General features: G+C 42.5%; 1 protein-coding gene across 1 annotated transcript in view; it reads left to right on the forward strand.

Annotated features, from left to right (window-relative positions):
• The window catches only part of LOC147685445 (fibroblast growth factor receptor substrate 2-like), a 160,181-nt gene that overhangs the window by 47,316 nt on the left and 94,894 nt on the right, over nt 1-17,971 (forward strand). Inside the window, exons 2-3 of the mRNA XM_086939785.1 lie at nt 10,031-10,098; nt 11,727-11,913. Of these exons, the coding sequence (XP_086795911.1) occupies nt 10,033-10,098; nt 11,727-11,913 (253 nt within the window). The 5' untranslated portion in view covers nt 10,031-10,032. The remainder of the gene's footprint in view (nt 1-10,030; nt 10,099-11,726; nt 11,914-17,971) is intronic.

A 17,971-nucleotide genomic window follows, 5' to 3' on the forward strand; every position in this document is an offset into this window, starting at 1 on the left:
TTGTTTTTCTTAAAAGCACAAAAAACAGTGACACCACACAAAGTAAGGAAATAGTAGTTTTTCAAATTTTAAAATTATCGAGTACCTCCAGCTCCCGGCTTCCGCCTCAGGACTGGGTCAATTCAAATACCACTATTTTTTTTTATAGTGTTACTCATCCCAATGCAGGGTGTCTGAGAGCTTTACATCACACGTACACATTACATATACAATAAATCATATAAGTTTGTATATCAATGTACAAGATATGTTACATAAGGCAGTGGGGGTTACAAAGTGTAGAAGTAACATATCATCATTCATAGCTCACTGTATTAGAAGGATTACAATGCAACTGCAAGTAACATAAGGATCTCTGTGTTCAAAGCAGTAACCCACTTGCATATCTACATAAAATAAAATGTGGCATCTGCATGTTACATAATGTGCTTTGCAGGAGGAGCATTAACTTTCTATGCTACTTTGAACCAAAACTGGGTTTAGACAAAACACAGAACGTTCCAACAAGTTAAATAACCTCCAGAGTTATCTTATTATTATTCACTCAGATTTACTGGGAACACATAGATCTCTGCAGCAGGTACCTAAACCCGATAAGATATTTTAAAATTTAGGCTTTGCCAAGCAGAAAATATTTACTGTTTTCCCCTTGTTGCTAATTTCTTTATGACAGACTTTAAAAGAAATAAGTGTATAAGTTGGTGTGGGCTGTGTCACTTTTCTGGCACAATCCTGATGCAATATCTATTTTGGGATTTAAAGTGCCACACAAATCCTGTTTGTGTGGCTTTGTTAAAAAACAAAACAAATGTAAGCCTGTACAATGCCCTGTTTTACATTTTCTTATGGCAGGTGGGCAATACATGGGTGGTGCTTGGGCGTAGGTTTGCACCAAACTGGCGAGTCTACTTGAGGCTGGCGTAACAAGTAGACATATCTGTATTTCTCTTAATTATTTCCTCTGCAGCACACATACAAAGAGGAAATAGCCTCCTTGGATAGTTTTTGTGTGGCTTTGTTAAAAAACAAAAACACAAGGCAACCCATTGCGGTATTGTGTGTGAGGCATTACATGGGTGGAGCATTGGCCTTTCCGTACACCCACCCATGTATTTTGTGTACAAATAATATACACAGTCTTCTTATGAGCAAGCACACTAGCTTTCCTTGGATCAGCTCTTGAGTTCTACTTCCCTGTAAAAGGATTGAGGTTATTCCCTATTTATGTGAAGCAACATTTTACCAAGGCCCGCTAGTGAGTTCAAGTTTTAGAAGTTCCATGATGGCTTTCAGAAAGTCAAAGTGCCTCTGTGCTATAGAGGGCCAGTCAGATAAAGCCTAGTATAGGCTTCCCAGTATTCAGTGTCACCCACATTCGCTGGAGTGGGTATCTGGACTGCCCGGCACTTTTCTGCACCCGGCTGTGAGAAGACTGTATGCTACAGTAGAGGTAGCCACGCCCTCCTCCACCTGCGAGATAAGCCTCTGAATCTGGCAGGAGGCCTTCGTTCCTCCTGGATTGTTGGGGAGTTGAATCATTGCTCTTCCTACACGTGTAATGACTTGCTACTCCTTCACAGTTGCACACTGCTCCCAGGTCACCGCCCTCTCACTTCACCATGGCCCACCTCCAGGTCACAGCAATGCGTAGGGTCACAGCCCTCTTCTTGATAGAGCAAAGCACCAGGGCGACACCTGTCATACAGAGGTCATGGGCAGCACACAGGTTTTCCGCATTCAATTTGTACGATTTCACCACTAAATGGATATCTCTTTATTTCTTCTATTCCACATTAAAGGTCAATGTTTTGTCTTTAATTCTTGGCTCATGAGGTTAGAGTGTTGGTGGCAGGCAGAAGCCACATGAAAGTCAAGTTTCAAAAGCATACTATATATGGCCTAGTTTATTATTATACTACTCCAAGGTGGAGGGAGTGAGAGTGATATTGGGTTCGTTCACTCACCTTTCCAAACGCCTAACCATACCAAAAGAACAGGATGGAACCCCTACTTTGCTTAGCCTATCTCCCCATAACAGACCAAGGGGATAACCCTATGGTATTGAAAAGACTCTCACCCACTAGAATTCCAAGTGGTATGCTTCATCATAGATTCCTCGTCCAGATACCTAGTGTTTCTGGGTGAGCTTGCCCTTGGTAGCCCAGGAAGCTCTTTGGTTATTTGGTGAGATCCTAGATTTAAAATGGTCTAGAGCGCTCAAGAGTTCATTTAATTTTTAAAGGGCACCCAGACAGAGTTAAAAACAGGTGGTTAGGAACTAAAGAAATCAGCATCCTCTGTATTTCTGGGTCAGCATGTTTCATCCATCACATCGGTGCCTCACAGGGCTTTAATCAGGGCCTCACAAGGATTTGTTTACATTCAATTGTGAAACTGCTCTTTACTATGCTCATACATGCCATACATACTACCCATTTGGCCCCTATGTTCACATTTCTTTAGTAGCATCCTGTTCAGTGCTACATGAGGTTGAGGAGTCAAGCGGTCCTTATAGTCCAACATTCATCACACGTCTCTTCCCAGTCATGAACCTATTTGGTTCCTCTTCCCCCGCATCCTAGTTCCTTATTATACAAGAAGCCGATTAAATCTAACACAAGAGATTTATTTTGGATCACAGAATTTGGTTTCGCTTGGAAGCTGTGATTGATCCCAGGTTCTCTGCTTTCAGATTGTTCGTTTCAGACATTAGATGGACATCTCTTTATTTCTCCTGTTTTACATCAAAGGTTAATGCTTTGTCTTTAATTCTTGGCATATGAGGTTGAAGCGTGGGTGGCAGGCAGATGCTGCAACTGGGCACTTTTCACTTCTAGTAAGGGTTGCCTTGCATCATACTGCTTGCTCCTCCATGACCCAAATAGTTCATTTTTTAGCAGAAGTATCTAAATCTGTCACACCACAACAAAAAATGATTTCCAAACATTTGAAATGATGTGCTTTATTTACCAGTTCCAATCACTAAATGTTGAAGAGCTCGTTTCCTTGATAGGAAGTCGGGTTGCTTTTTTGTAGCTCTGGAAATTAGTGCTGGATTTGGCTTTGTTAAATTTTGCCAAGTTGTTAACCTGCTGAGGTACTTGCTTTTTGCCTTTCACCTACTAAAATGCAGCGGTGTTGCTAAGTTTGCAATCTACTGCATTATAACTGAATAACACCTTGTTACTTTTTTTGCTGTGATGCTTTTAGGTCTGGGAGACTGGTGTAATACAGAGTTATGCTAAATGAAATGAAAGATTGTGTGCTTACCTAAGGATGGCTCCTTCAGGATGAGGTTACAGGGAAAGTGAGCCCATAGGTTAGTGGTACTGTAAACAAGTAGATCAAGTAGGTCCTCTCCGGTGCACCATGTAGGCAGTGAACCATTTCTAGGATGTGCAAAGTTCTTATTAGCGTAGTCTAGTTTAGATTCTGAATACTGACCATAGTTTGTGGTATCTCTTGCTGTAACTGCATCTCCGACGTGGTTAGCATTTCTTTGCAAACTAGTAATATGTCCTTCTTTTTTTGAAAGTGCTAGATGGAACTGGAAATGCATGTGCTTTTTTCTTGTGAATTACCTTTGAAACCATTTGCTTCTCATCCCTGGATACTGTGTGCCTTACTATTACTTTAATGTGAACCTGATATTTATGGTCCAGTCTTTATATGTGCATTCTGGTGGTACTGATTCCAAGGTGATATCTCGGGTTGCACTGGTAAATGTCAGGGTAGTTTTGATATAGTTATGCCAACAATAAGAATATGAGAGATGTCTACTGATAAATGTGGAGGTGACATTTTGTGGGGCAGTGTGTCATTTGTAATAACATAAATGCAAAGCCTCAAACGTTTTCTTAGGGCCCTTTTTATGAATGCTATGGTTGCCGTAACTTATTTCTTTCACAACCATACACTTGCTTATTCTTGCAAGTTCTTTTTCATCCCTTTTTCTGCCTTCATCATTGTTTTTTTTATCTCTCTTTCTCCTTTCTTCCCTTTCTAACTTTTTATCTTGCTTGGACCATTGTCTGTTGGTGAAAAATGAGCCCCAATCTCCTATAATGAGTGCAGAAGGGTAAGGTGAAGTAAGAATACTTTACATAGGAGAGCGGTCTCACCTCTAGAGAGCGCAGGTAGCTAAAGCAATCGCATCTACATGGAAATGTGCTGCATTTGGTTGAGTAGGCAGCGGTGGAGTTAGTTTGTTCAATCCTTGGGTAAAGGAGGATTTATGCTGACAAAAGGCAACATTGTTTTATGTCTAGCTTGCAAAAAGTGAGTCACTAATGATAGCCTTCTAAACATATCCTTGAGGTCTTAAGATCTGATGTCACTTCTTGTAATGCCACTTCCTGTAAAGTCATGGCTTGTGATGCCACTTCCTGTGATGTCAATTCCTATGTTGCCACACGTGATGTCACTTTCATGTTGTCTAACTAGGTTAGTCCCATCCACTTCTTTTTTTAGGACTTGTGCCCTGGTTGTTTCTGTATCCTGATTTCATCGTTTGGATGCACCCTGAGAAAGGAGAAGTAAACCCAATCAGATACAAGCAGCACAATGAGAACAGGAAAGGGAATATTTTCGATCACTATTGCGCTTTATCTTTGTTTGTCCTTAACTTGCACTTTTCAACTACTCTCAAAGAAGCTTGCCTGACACATATTGTCCCTAACTAGGGTGACGAGAATTTTAAAGCCAAAAACCGGGACATTTCACGAAAATAGAAGGACTACAGTTTTACTTCAAGCGAGCGCACAGAATGACAGCGCTCTTCAGCGGAAAATTACATAACAGGCAGTTAGAGCATACATAAAATGCAATTTTGAAACCCAGTAACTTTCCTGTTAATTAAATTGCTTTCTTGAAACAACTGCTAACTATCTCCGCTTTGTAAAATATTAAAAAGCACCTCCCACAGTTGTCAATCACCCTTCTCTAAAAACCAGGACAGAAGCTACATTTCCTGAAATCTGCTGGGACAGCAGGTGAAAAACCAGGACTGTCCGGGCAAGTCTGGGATGCCTGGTCACCCTATCCCGAAAGCCCCCTGCCTCCAAGTGTTCTTTCCAGCCGCTGGCTCCTCCCTTTCCCTCTTCACCTTCAAGCGGAAGTGATCATTGTCTCTTGTTTGGGCACAGATCTTTCTCAGGGTCCAACAATCCTTGATATGGTGCCACTATCTGACAAAAGGGAACATAAATGTGTTTAAGAGACAGAAAGATAGATTCAAGACACATTATGAAGAGCCTGAAGATGGTGTACAAGTATTGGTGCACACTGTAGGCCACAGTCAAAACTGACAGTCACTAGCTTGGATATGCAGAATTCTAGCTAACGGGAACCTATGGAATTTGCAAATCTCTGTGATTATATTGGTAGATATTAAGAGTTTGTTCCTTTATAGTTAACTTTGAGCAGCAGCCAATACTGCTTCTCACACATTTGCACAGGATTACAACCTTGAGTTTGAAGGTTCCAGTTGTATTCAGATTGGAGTCAATATTTTGAAAGTTGATAATAAGGTGTTTTTGCAGCAGTTTTTTTTCCACTTCCTGTTGGGCTTAATTAAAGGCCTCAATTAAAGGGCCATTAAAAATCATTATGTTGTATTTTCATTCTGGGTGGGAGCTATCTGGAGCCTAACACCTAAACGGCGTCCCTACAGTGGAAGATATTACATACTGGTGTGCTTATCAAGGTCACACCAAACTTTCCCAAAGACCAAAGTAGACAGGAGTTGGGGATTTTACATGAAAATCTGTCCACTACTGGGACCATCTTGATACAGAGATTTCACATAGACAAATACATTTTCTGTGACAGAAATCTTGAGGAGACTTTTGGATTTTCTTATTCGGATTTTGCTTTATAGCCTTGAAAAAGTCCAGGAGGACAAAACACGTGTCGGCTGCGGTGGTTTGGACTTGACTGTGTGTAATTTTGCCTGTGAAGTAAAGGAAGAATTGAACTTTTATGGACTGGATCTGAACATTTCGACGGCACATTACTTAAGAAGAGATCGACTGTCAGATATTGGACTACTGTATGCTTGAGTGCTTTTTTTTCTCTTTGGACATTGCAACCACACTTTACTTTGTGAAGTGTGGCTGATTAGCACCGAAGATGACTCGACGCATAGCACCACTCAGGGCACAAGTCCTAAAAAAAGAAGTTGGGGGGACGCTCAAAGTTAGATGGTGTCCTCGGAAGTGATGTCACAACAGGAAGTGACATCACGAAAGATAGTCCCTTCTCATTACAGGGAGTCCTTCACTTTGACCATCTATCGCCCCTCCGCGCTCAGGGCCCGGCTGGCTGACTTAGTGCATCATATTTTTTCAGATTTATTAAATTAGTAGAATAATGATGCATATTTAAAGTGCCAAGAAACGACTGGTGTGTGCTTTACACATGGTTTTGTTATAGAGCCCCGCGATCTCACCAACTGTTGCACGGTCGCATTTATTGGTGTCTCTCCATCTCACTGGTTGTCCCGGAAGAGCTCCGGAGCCTCAGGCATCCAACTCTTCTTCCAGGAAAGAACTGTGAGGCAGTGGGGATGACGTCCACCTGGTAAAAACCTGTTAAAATAAGTCGGGGGACGCCGTCCTCCTGCGTGGTACCCCGACTCGTGCCCTGGCACCACTGAACACATATACTATGGACTTTGTGGTTTCTATTACAGCCAATAGTTTTTGATAAATGTGCAGTTATTAAGGCTCAGTCACCATGCTTGTTCTGTATCACTAGGTGCCAACACAATGGAAGGAAGGCAAGACTGTACGCTTGTTATCACTTCACGAGCTAAAAAGAAACTATGATTTGGAGGCTGTTTATTTTTTTTTACTTTGTTCAACCTGTGTATGTCAGCTATAGGCTTGTGCTGTCAAAATGTCAACTGTATCTGTCTGTATGAGTAATTACACTTATAATGATTTAAATCACACTTGTTAACTCCTTCGCTGCTGATGACGAGCTCAGCTCGTCATCAGCCACGGTGGTCGTGTGCGGATGACGAGCTGAGCTCGTCATGTAACGCGGCTTTTAGAAAAAAGCCGCACAGCGCAAAATTAACCGCCGCACGCATGTGGTTAATTTGTTTTAGATCTACTCACCCAAGTGTTGTGTGTCGGAGCACTTTTATATCTCACACACACACACACATTATAAAGAGACACTGAATTGTACAAGCGTGTAAATCAATGTACAAGCAGTTTTACCTAATTAATGAAGGCTACCAGGTGTATGAGTCATATATCATCCCTACTGGTAGGCAGTTTATGCTAATTGTGTTGATCTGGAAGAACACAATAATTTAAAATGTAAGTTAGCGGCTAGGTTGTCTGTAATAATAAGACATAATTACTACTCCAAAGAACCATTTTTTGCACTCTTAGACTAGTGAATGAAAAAGAGAAACAAATAATATTCTAAACCTATGCCTTGCGATTTGCATGCAGCTACTTGGTGTTGGCTCATAGCTCACTGAATTATGTTAGGATTGTAACTTATGTACTGAAAATAGTAAAATGATCTCTGTGACAATAGCTTGAACAGGCACATTAACTCTCTGTGCTACTTTAAGACAAGTCAGAACTGTGACGAGACAAAACGCAGATCTCTCCAGGAAGTGCAATATCAGAGTTATCATAATCCTCTCAAAAAATTCCTGTACACAAAGATCTCTACATCAGGTGATTTAACCATGTAAGATATCTTAAAATGCAACTTGTTTGTGACCAATTATGAGATTCACTGGCACGTTTGTACTTGTTAATTTCTTTACAGCAGAGTTTTAAAAAAGATCTATGTTTACTCTCAGACTCCACCTATCATGACCCTGCCCCTCGTGGCTCCATCCACTTTCTGCTGCCACATCTTGACTCCGATAGTAGAGACTTTGTTTTTAAAAGCTGAAACAACCTAAAAATGGGGTCTGGAAAATAATGTTTCACTTTTTAAAGAATCAGAAAATATATCTTAAATGAATTTTATCCTTTTTCTATTAAATTGCAATTTGTATATTTATACTTTATGGTTGTGATAAACCAAATAAAGTTAATTTTTGACTGACTGACTCCCATGTATAGGATCATGGAGTGGTTTTCCCCATTTCCAGAACCTGGTATGTTGCATTAACAAGGGTGACTAACTATGAGATAGAGTTTTACTATGGGCCTTAGTCTAGTTGGTTTCATCGAATATTAATGCTCCCATAATTCATAGTTGTTAAATGAAACAAGCGGACTCTGATCTTGGCATCTATCGGCATGGAGGGGAGTGATTTGGCAAGCCAAAATCCAGATCCTATCTTAAATGTTACCAATGAAACTCTGGAAAAGACCTTAGATTACCATAGAGTTTCTGGACTACACCGGCATTCTATGATGTTTGTTCCATTTTGCAATGGTGTGGTTATATTGACTTTTAATGGCATTTCACACACGCTTCCGCTTTGCACTTAGCTAAGACCCATCTCAAACAGCAACCAGGTGGTGTTTTGCCAAACCACATAAACTGACCTATTTCTGAACCACTTCTCCTACTGATGAGAAGTGCATTTCCTTGTGACTGTTTCACTATAGCTGTGAGCTGCTCCACTTTCCAAACAGTGACTTTCAGCAGCCCCCTAGATTTCAGCCATTAGCACTGAGGATTCTGGTACTCGTCAGTTTACTTTTCCCATACTGGACATTGGCTTAGACGTCCCAGCATGCTCGGTGTTGTTGACTGAAGAAAGCAGGACTGTCAAAGTCACTCTCATAGCATGTTACTCTCGAAAGTTTGGTGACTTGATGGCTTCATGTCCCGGGGACACTACTTTCCTTTCCTGGTCTTTGCTCTGAAATATCACTCTTCTCAGGTGTGTTGATCAACTGGCTAAAAAAAAAAAAAAAAAAGAATAAAGACGCCAGTTCTCAGAGTGAAATTGTAATTGCAATTTTGTAGCGCTTGCTACCACTGACTAATAGCTTTTCGGCGAGTAGCATGCTACTCCGGAACCCAAAAAGGATTAGTGGTGAATTAGTATAGGGAAATATGAAATTAATTTGAGCGGAGGACCTGTGAGTTTATTTGGCTTGAGAAACAAGATAGTGGAGGGATAGTAGAGGGAAGGGTTTGCGTTTATATAGTGTGTACTGCCCCTAATAAAGTGTTGAAGTGCTTTTTTGGCCAGTAGCATGCTACTCCGGAAGCCAAAAAGGATTAGTGGTGAATTAGTATAGGGAAATATGAAATTACGTTGAGTGTTGGACATGTTAGTCTGTTATTTGGATTGAAAATGGACAGTGGAGGGATACAAGAGGGAAGGGTTTGCGTTTATATAGTGCTTGCTACCCTTGAGGCATTGAAGCGCCTTTTGACTAGTAACCAGGTACTCTGGAACCCTCCAAAAAACGGGTGTGTTTACTCAAAACCCCAAACTGGAAATGTTGTGTCCCAGTGACATGCAGTCCTCTAGTCACCCAGTTCATGGAGGGTACATTACAATCCTCTGTGGGTGGGAAGGCTTCACTTATAAATGGAAGCCCCTCGTCGATGTTTACCATGTTGGATGAGTGTCTAGAAAGTCACGAGACCGTTTACAGTTTAAAAATGTGAAGTTGAACTGTAACTACCGGACTCCTCTCTCAATTGGGCAAAGGTGTATTAAAACTCACTCAGGCAAGAAGGTCCTTCTGGGTTCTTTAATTATTCATACACTGTTTTAACTATTTTTTTGCAGCAGCTTAAAAATGTTGGCGAAGAAGTGCTCTGGATTTTTTTTTTTAGACTAAAGATTTTGAAACCAAGATCGGCATTAAAAGGGAAATCACTCCCGATTGTGTCTGTCGAGGGAATAGATCTTCATCCAATCCCTACTGCAGCTAAGCATGGAGCATTGCTGACTACGAGGAAGTAGGACATCCTACATTACTGGAGTATAATCTAGGTCACTTCAAAGCTAGCTTTTTAAATGACTAAAATAGTTTCACTGCACACTTTTCGTTAACGCTTTTTTTTTTTTTTTTTTTAACAAAAGCCATGGGTACCGCGATCTGTTGCCCGGAGTACAGCAAAGATCTGCCGGACTGCGAAAACAAGTTCAAGGTACGTGTTCGGTCGAGGTGTGCGATTTACGTTTGATTTTGAATTAATTTCACCTCTTTGTGGAAGGAATGTAATTTGTAGTGTCAAGAATACCCTAAAAAGACACATTATTGCTAAATAAGAAAGTGCATTCAAAGATGTTAGGAAGCTGCTCGTTTCTTTCCGCGGCCTTATTTCAGGGCATGGAGAGCGCCCCAGCTGGCAACATTCTATTTTGCCTGGAGCAGTGAAAATATTGTAATTGTTTTAGGTCTTATGTCTGGTGGCATGAATGCTCTATGTCAGGACATCGACTCCCCCACCGCCCCCACCACTTTCACTTTAACCCTTGCATGACCCTAAATTGCCCCTGAGACTTGTAAACTGGGCAGAAAAAGACTTGAACAAAGAAAGCTATATTACAATAAATAAAATGTGTCCATCTAATTCAACCTATTTTTAGCAAGAGATTCTTCTCGTTTGCTTGTGCATAAATAGCTCGCTAACCTGTGAGTGCTTGGCTTCAGACTGTTAGAGCCTAACCTTTAAACCCTGTCTCAACCATAGCTCTACTGGGCTCTGTTGTCAATAGCGACTTCACCACAAGCCGTGGTGCTTGATGGGATAAATAGAAGTGGGTTCCAGCCAGGACTTGGGTTTTCAAATATTTCGACCCAGATGCAAAAGAGTAGAGTTATTTTTTCCAGAAGCATACTTTCACACATGCGTCGTCCACACCACTGTTGGTCAACGTGGGTGCAGGAGGGCAGGTTTCATGGAAGGTTTTCACTGGACTCCTCCTTTTCAACGGGTGAATTATATCGTGGCGCCACAATCTTGAGGTGGACATCAAAAATAATGATTGATAAAGGTTCGGAGGGTAATTGGAAAGCAATAAGTGGGAGGGGAAAAGGTGACGACGAGCAGGGTAAGGAATATGGTAGTTTGAGGGCAAATTGGAAAAAATGAGGGTTGGGAAGAGGAGGTATGGAAGCAGCCAGGTCAAAAAGAAAAAAACCTATTAAGAGGGAAGGGATAAGGCTTATATGGTAAATGGTTTAATAAGAAAAAGTGAAAGTAAAGATGAAAGTAAAAGTTAGAAAGGGTGCCCTCTCCAAGATTTTTTTAAATGAGGGAATTCTAAGATATATCTTGTATTTAAAATTTAAAGACACTGAATAAAAAAATAAAATAAAATAAATCCCTTTTAAGCATCTAGCCTGTCTGTTTTTAACATCTGGCTAAGTGAGTTCCATATGACCAAACCCCGTACATATCGCGTTTCATTGTTTTTTAAAGGAGTGCAATGTTGCATTTTTTATTATTAACTCTAGTCTGGCTGTATTTATTGTAACTATTTCAATTAACTGAATCAATAAGCATTTTATTCATTCGTTCCTATAATTGATGTGTGTGTACATTGTCTAACGGTTATATTACACTGGCAAAACACATTTTCTTTTTCTGTCACTAAAAATATATTACATGGAATTTTGGCGCCACCAAGTGTCTGTTATAACTATTGCAGGCAAGCTAGACACGTTGATTTTGCGCATTCTTGTTTCAGTTGTAACGTTAAGCATTACTGTCCACACATCCACCTTTCTGTAATGTTCAACTTTCTAACGTTGGGTTCTTAATTTTTAAAGGTCACGAACATGGACGACGAGGGCAAGAAGAGATGTTCAGGAGAAATGCACTTTACAGACACTGATCTCATTTTCTATCTAAAAAGGGGCGGCTTTGTTAAATGGCCGTACTATTCCCTGGTTCGCTACGGATATAACTCCAAAGTGTTTTCCTTCATCTGTGGCAGCAGATGTCAGACTGGGGAAGGTGCGTATGTTCGGTTTTACAGTCCTAGATTGAAATTTACTTAAGAAAATCCCATGAAACTTTGTGCAGGCAGTTGACTACTTATTAAGCAAATGACTGAAATAATGCATAACGATTAGCCGAGATGTTTCCAAGACCGTACAGCTAGTGACTTTTAATGTCTTTTTTTAAACCCCTAACCAGGAAGGGCTTAAACATGTGGTAATCTAAGGAGAAGTAGTGCAGATGTAGTATGCTTCCTTCTCTCCGCAAGATCTACTTTTTCCCCTAGACATGTCAACTCGGGGCGTCTAATACTGTCTAATTTTCCAACAAATCCTGACAACGATTGATATTTTTACTGTTGACAGACATTGCTGAAGGTTTTGCTCCGAATGTGCAGGTGGTGGACGCTCCCATCACTTTTGGGGTCTGGGACTTATTCCTTTGACACAGAGCAAGTGAGAGAAAGGCAGAAAAGGAGAAAGAAGGATGAAAACTTGAAAAGAAAGATAGGAAAACGGGGATAAAAGAAAACATAAATAAAAAATGAACCGGCAATTGAGTTGAAGATACAGGAAGTGTAGGTTGGTGAAACCAGCAAGAGTGAGTTGAAGATACAGGAATCGTAGGTTGGTGAAACCAGCAAGAGTGAGTTGAAGATACAGGAAGTGTAGGTTGGTGGAACCAGCAAGAGTGAGTTGAAGATACAGGAAGTGTAGGTTGGTGAAACCAGCAAGAGTGAGTTGAAGATACAGGAAGTGTAGGTTGGTGAAACCAGCAAGAGTGAGTTGAAGATACAGGAAGTGTAGGTTGGTGGAACCAGCAAGAGCGAGATGAAGATACAGGAAGTGGTAGATTGGTGGAAACAGGAAGTGTAGGTTGGTGGAAGAAAAATACATTAGGTGGATCTAGGAAGCTTTGACGTTTGCCAACATTTGAATTCCGAAGCTCCGGTGGGGACTGCTTAAGAAAATCTTTAGAGCCCTGTACTTAGCATTATAAATATAATTTTTTTTTAAATTAGGCTCCCTGGCAAGAGCACTGCAAACATATTATGTACCCTGATGAAGTCAAGCCTATTGGTTTCAATTTAAATTCAGCATTCATAAACTCGATATTTGTGCAGACGCACTCCCTAAGAGAACCCAGCAAGCACTGTAGGTGAGAGGCTAGTAGGGGGGTAAAATGTATTCAATGGAACTATTTGCCCTGCGTAAAACCATGTAATCTTTTGTCAAGAAATGCAAGGAAAAGATATTGCTTTGAAAGAAGTGAAATCTGTATTTTTCCGCTATTGGGCTCTTTATGAGCATGTTTTTATTTTGCAAAGCTCTCAATTTTCTTAGATCCATGTGTCAGTAGCTCAGTACATATTTTCTCTTTGCATTCTAGCACTTACAGTGGTGTTTGTCGAATTACAAAATAAGAATGCAAATTAAGAACGTGATTTTGATGATACACTGACACGTGGAGCTGGGAAACATAAGAGTTGTGAGGTTGTGATCAATCTCTAAAAGGTGTATTCAAATCCTTTATTTGATGCAGAAGGAAGCCCCACCCCTAAGATCTGCAGTAGTTTCGGTTAATGTACCATTGTATTGCCTGTTCTAAAGCTTTAAAGAAAAAGGTAGAAGGGGTAATTTTGGTTGGGATGAAATTATGAGCAATTTTTAATATAGTTTGGAGAAATTAACAATAATTAGTTACAGAGAAGCACTAACATTTTAAAGAGTAGGGTTATGAGAGGATTAAAATATAAGAAATATCCAGAGGAAGACTTGAGGTTTGGGACAATCAGTATTTGTTATGTTTAAAGACCAGTGAAAGGTTCTGGATTTCCTGTTGAGTACTGCAAGGCTTTCTTTACTTTACTGCATAGGAAAATATATGCATATTTTTGTTTTACACCAACTTTCTTTCAACTAGCCAGGATAAAAATACTTGAGTGGCTCATTAAGAGGTATATTTATTTTTACTGGCTCTTTCAAGATTCTTTTGATCAGGAGACCTATTCAGAGCATTTAATATGCATGCAATTCAGAAACTTGACCTTTAAAGCAAATCAAGCAAAGGAGCAATAATAAATTCAATATTTTATTTCAAACTATAATTAGTAACCAGAGCAAGCTGAGCCCCATACCATTCCCTAAATCTAAGCATTAAATCACTCCCTTTTCAGCACTGAAAGATGAAAATAAATCCCATCCCTTTTCTAAATTGCACAGTGCAGTGGTACATTCTCAAAAATAACTCTACGTTGTCTTAAAAATCCTTTTGGCTCACACACTGTTTACAAGTTATATATAGTTGATTTCACAATACTATGTTCATCAATTAATCAGTTCTTTAAAATTGTGCACTTCACACGTCCGTTCGTTACTCCAAATGTTGGACTACACAAGTCATTTATTATGGTTGTTCACACAGCATGTTCTTTCTTCCCAGTAGCCAACACGTGTTTCGTCGAATACATAGACTTCATCAGGGCTACAGTTGTAAAAAGAAATAACAATATAGGAATTCCTAGCTTGGCATTATATAGTACATTACAAGGCAACAACCATTGCCACCATCAATCGTTGTGGGTTTTCCTTAATGAATACGATCATAGTACACAATAGTATTCATATATTTATATGTATATGAGCAGGCATGCAACTGGTTAGACCACCTAGTGTTTGTGTCAATCCTGAAATCGACCCAAGTCAGGGTAGTTATATTAGTTTCATAAATTCATTGGGAAACATTGTAGTAAAACAGTTGTTGGCACATGCAGCGGGAAGGTTTATAACGTTTATACAGTTTGTAAGGCACATTTGTGAAGCTCAAATAAGTGTAAATCACGAGGTCAGGCTATTTTAAAGTTGTACACACATAAATTAGTAGAGGTAAAGTAATACCTTAGAACCACATGCAATGTAGGAAAGTAGGATCTGCTTCTTATGGTTACCCCCACTTTTTGCCTGATGTTGCACTGTTTTTGACTAGTCTGACTGGAATCCTGCGAATCAGGACGCCAGTCTATCTGCTTTCTCCTTAAAATGTTACGCATGTTGTTGGACTTGGCCCTTTTGGCAGGTACACCCCTAAACTTTTTGCTTTTTAATATGACTTGGTGTTAGTTGTTTTTGGCTTTTGCGCACTTTAACCCTGTGTCCCAGTGTAAAGTGCGTGCGCAGTCTGAGTGCGTGTGGTGAGATTGGCCTGCCCTCCCATAGGAATGCATGGGAAATGTGTGTGTCCATGGTAGTCCTGATGTGTGGGGAGTGCAGGGGCGAGTTTGGTATGTGCAAACCCGTGAGATTAAATGCTGCGCGATGGTGTGCGCATATTTAATGTGTCTAGTGTGGAAGTGCCATTTCTAGAAGTTGGCATGTCTGTAGTAAATGTGAATTGACTGTCTGGCTTGTGATTGGCTGGAGCTGGCTGGTGTGCCTGGCTCTAGGAGTCAGGATGGGTCTGCCCGCATGGTGAATGGAGAGATCTGCATGTTGATGAGAGGGAAGAGTGCACCTGGGACCTGAATAGGGCTGAGCCTTCCCTACAAAATGCTGGCTCCGCCCCCTGTGGTGCGACTTATGTCCTTAGCCTGTCCTGTGAATGGGGAGAGGGGCTGAGCACAATAAAGTGCTCCAGAACCAGCTGCGTCTGGTTCTCCCCCTGCCCTGCAGCCTAAGACAAAGGAAAAATGTGTATAAAAAGGGGCTGTGACCCCATGCAAGCTGTTCTCTCTGCTCCTGACTAAAGGGGGGCCTGCTGCTGCTGCTGGGCCCCAGGAGGACTGCCACTGGGGATTGCCTCCCTGCTGGAGGGCCCTGTGAGCTGGCCCCTGGGCCCAGCCTTTGCCCCCCTACCTTCTGCAAGACTTTCTGTGAACTTTTCTGCCAAGTGCTTCTAGGGGCGGAGGAGCACTGTGTTGTTACCCCAAGAGGACTGCTGGGGGCCTGCAGCACGAAGCTGCACCATGTGGGATTCCCCCCGTGGCCCCTTCCGTGCAGAGTCCAATCCTGCAGCATGTCCGCCAATTCTTTTGACCTCCTCAAGCAGGTGCCTACCCTGCATTCTGGCCGTTTATTTTCCCCACTGGATACGGGTGCCACCCCGCTTGGTTAACTGCTTTGGTGGCGCAGGTGCCGACCCCGCAGTGCTTGCCGCCGTGGGTGTTCACTTGCGAGCCGGTGCCCACCCCGCAGATTTGCCGTGTTGATATCCCTATCGGGTGCCCACCCCGCCAGGGACTTTGTGTTACTGAAACGGGAGCCTACCCCGTATTGCCACCAACCTCGAAGAAATCACTGCCGCCGGCCCAGGAGGTCCGAGGCCGTGAAAATCCTGAAATCAACACCGCGGACCCGGAGTCCGCCTGCGTCATCGTTCTTGCCGCACTGTGATTGGTCCTAGCAGGAGAGGCTGCTAGGCAACCAAGGAAGCTTTCCCCGAGCTCACCGCCGCAGGTCCAGGAACCCTAATACGTCACCGATCAGCCGCGCTGGGATTGGCCCAGCGGGAGGAAGAGGTGCCCGGCAATTGGAGGTGCGGCTGAGGAGCCACGCTGTAATTGGGCCCGACTGAGGAGAGAAGCACCACGTGGTCGGGGGATCGACTGCGGCGCCGCGCTGGGATTGTCCCAGCGCTCGAGGAGGACACCGCAGCCAACGATCCCAGAGGGAGCAGCGTTCCCTGGAGCTGCCCGGAAGACACAGCTTCCTGACCCCGCGTGTACCAGGTAACCTGCCCTCAGTTGTGAACTGAGGCCGCCACGGGGGAAGGGAGCCACAACGAGAGAGAATCACCGCTGTGGGGGCATTTGGGAAGAGCATATTTTTACCGTACCCTTCCACAAGTTGGAAGGCAGAGTCTACAGCCATACACCATTTCTTGGTGATTCGGAGCCCACGAGGCTCCAGCGTGGTTTGGGGCATATTTGTTGTAGAGCCCACGAGGCTCCCAGGGGCATTGGTGCATTTAGAGCCCAAGAGGCTCCAAAGATTGTGTGAAGGGGCATTTCAGGTGGCAGAGCGGCCCCGGTTGGCAGCGGGCCGCTCCCACAGTGTGGCAGCATTTTCTTGGTGACTTAGAGCCCACGAAGGCTCCAGCGTGGTGAGGGGGAGGTTGTTCCTGCAGAGCCCAGTGGCTCCCACATGGTTCTTGCCGCATATGGTGCATTACAGAGCCAGAGGAGATCCAGGTGGCACGCTGGTGCCAGGATCAGTTTCTACAGCTGCCCAGCACTTAGTGGGCAGCTGCAACATTTAGGTTGTAGCCCTGACTCTGCTGGACAAAGGGCGTTTGAGCCCCTGAGAGGCCAAGTTGGTCTAGCGTTAGTAAATGTGATTCTTGCGCAAGGTGATTACCTACTGTGTTCACACTGTTTATGCCTAATGTGATTTATGCGTAATGTGCAAGACCTTTATGCTTGTTTTATACCTTTAAATGTGTTTATGCTGAGGAAGTTGTTTTGCCTAGTATAGGTTATGATAGTGAGTTCATGGTTCCCAGCGTGATATATGCCTAAGGTGGGTAGGCTTGCGTAGTGTGTACCTACCTTTTACCAGTGGTTACTGGTTGTGTTCTACAAGTGTTATTGTGTGCTAGAGTTATCCTAAGTGCTATTTCTAACGGTGGCCCATGTGGCCCTATCCTGTGTATGTAATCCCCTGTAAATATTGCCCAGTGGCAGTTGGCACAGTGTATCTGTGTGATTACGATCTAATGCGTTTATGGTAATACAAAGGCTATTTTTATATATAACCTTGTGTGGAGTTCCTTTTTCTGGTGTGCCTAGTGTGTTGCTGCTGTGTGTGTGTTGCGCAAACGCTTTACACATTGTCTCCGGGATAAGCCTCACTGCTCGTGCCAAGCTACCAAGGGGGTGAGCAGGGGTTATCTTGGCGTGTAACTCCCTTGCCCTGACTAGAGTGGTGGTTTCTGCCTGGCTTTGGAGCAAGCCTTACCCAACCAGAAATCCCATTTCTAACACGTTATTAGACTTGGCACCATTGGCGTGGGTCTCCCTTCCATTTTTGCTGTTGCCTCATGTTTTTTTGCTGGTGTTAGATGCTTTGGGAACAGTGCC

Source organism: Lissotriton vulgaris, chromosome 10, assembly GCF_964263255.1.
Source record: "Lissotriton vulgaris chromosome 10, aLisVul1.2, whole genome shotgun sequence".
Classification (NCBI taxonomy): Eukaryota; Metazoa; Chordata; class Amphibia; order Caudata; family Salamandridae; genus Lissotriton; species Lissotriton vulgaris.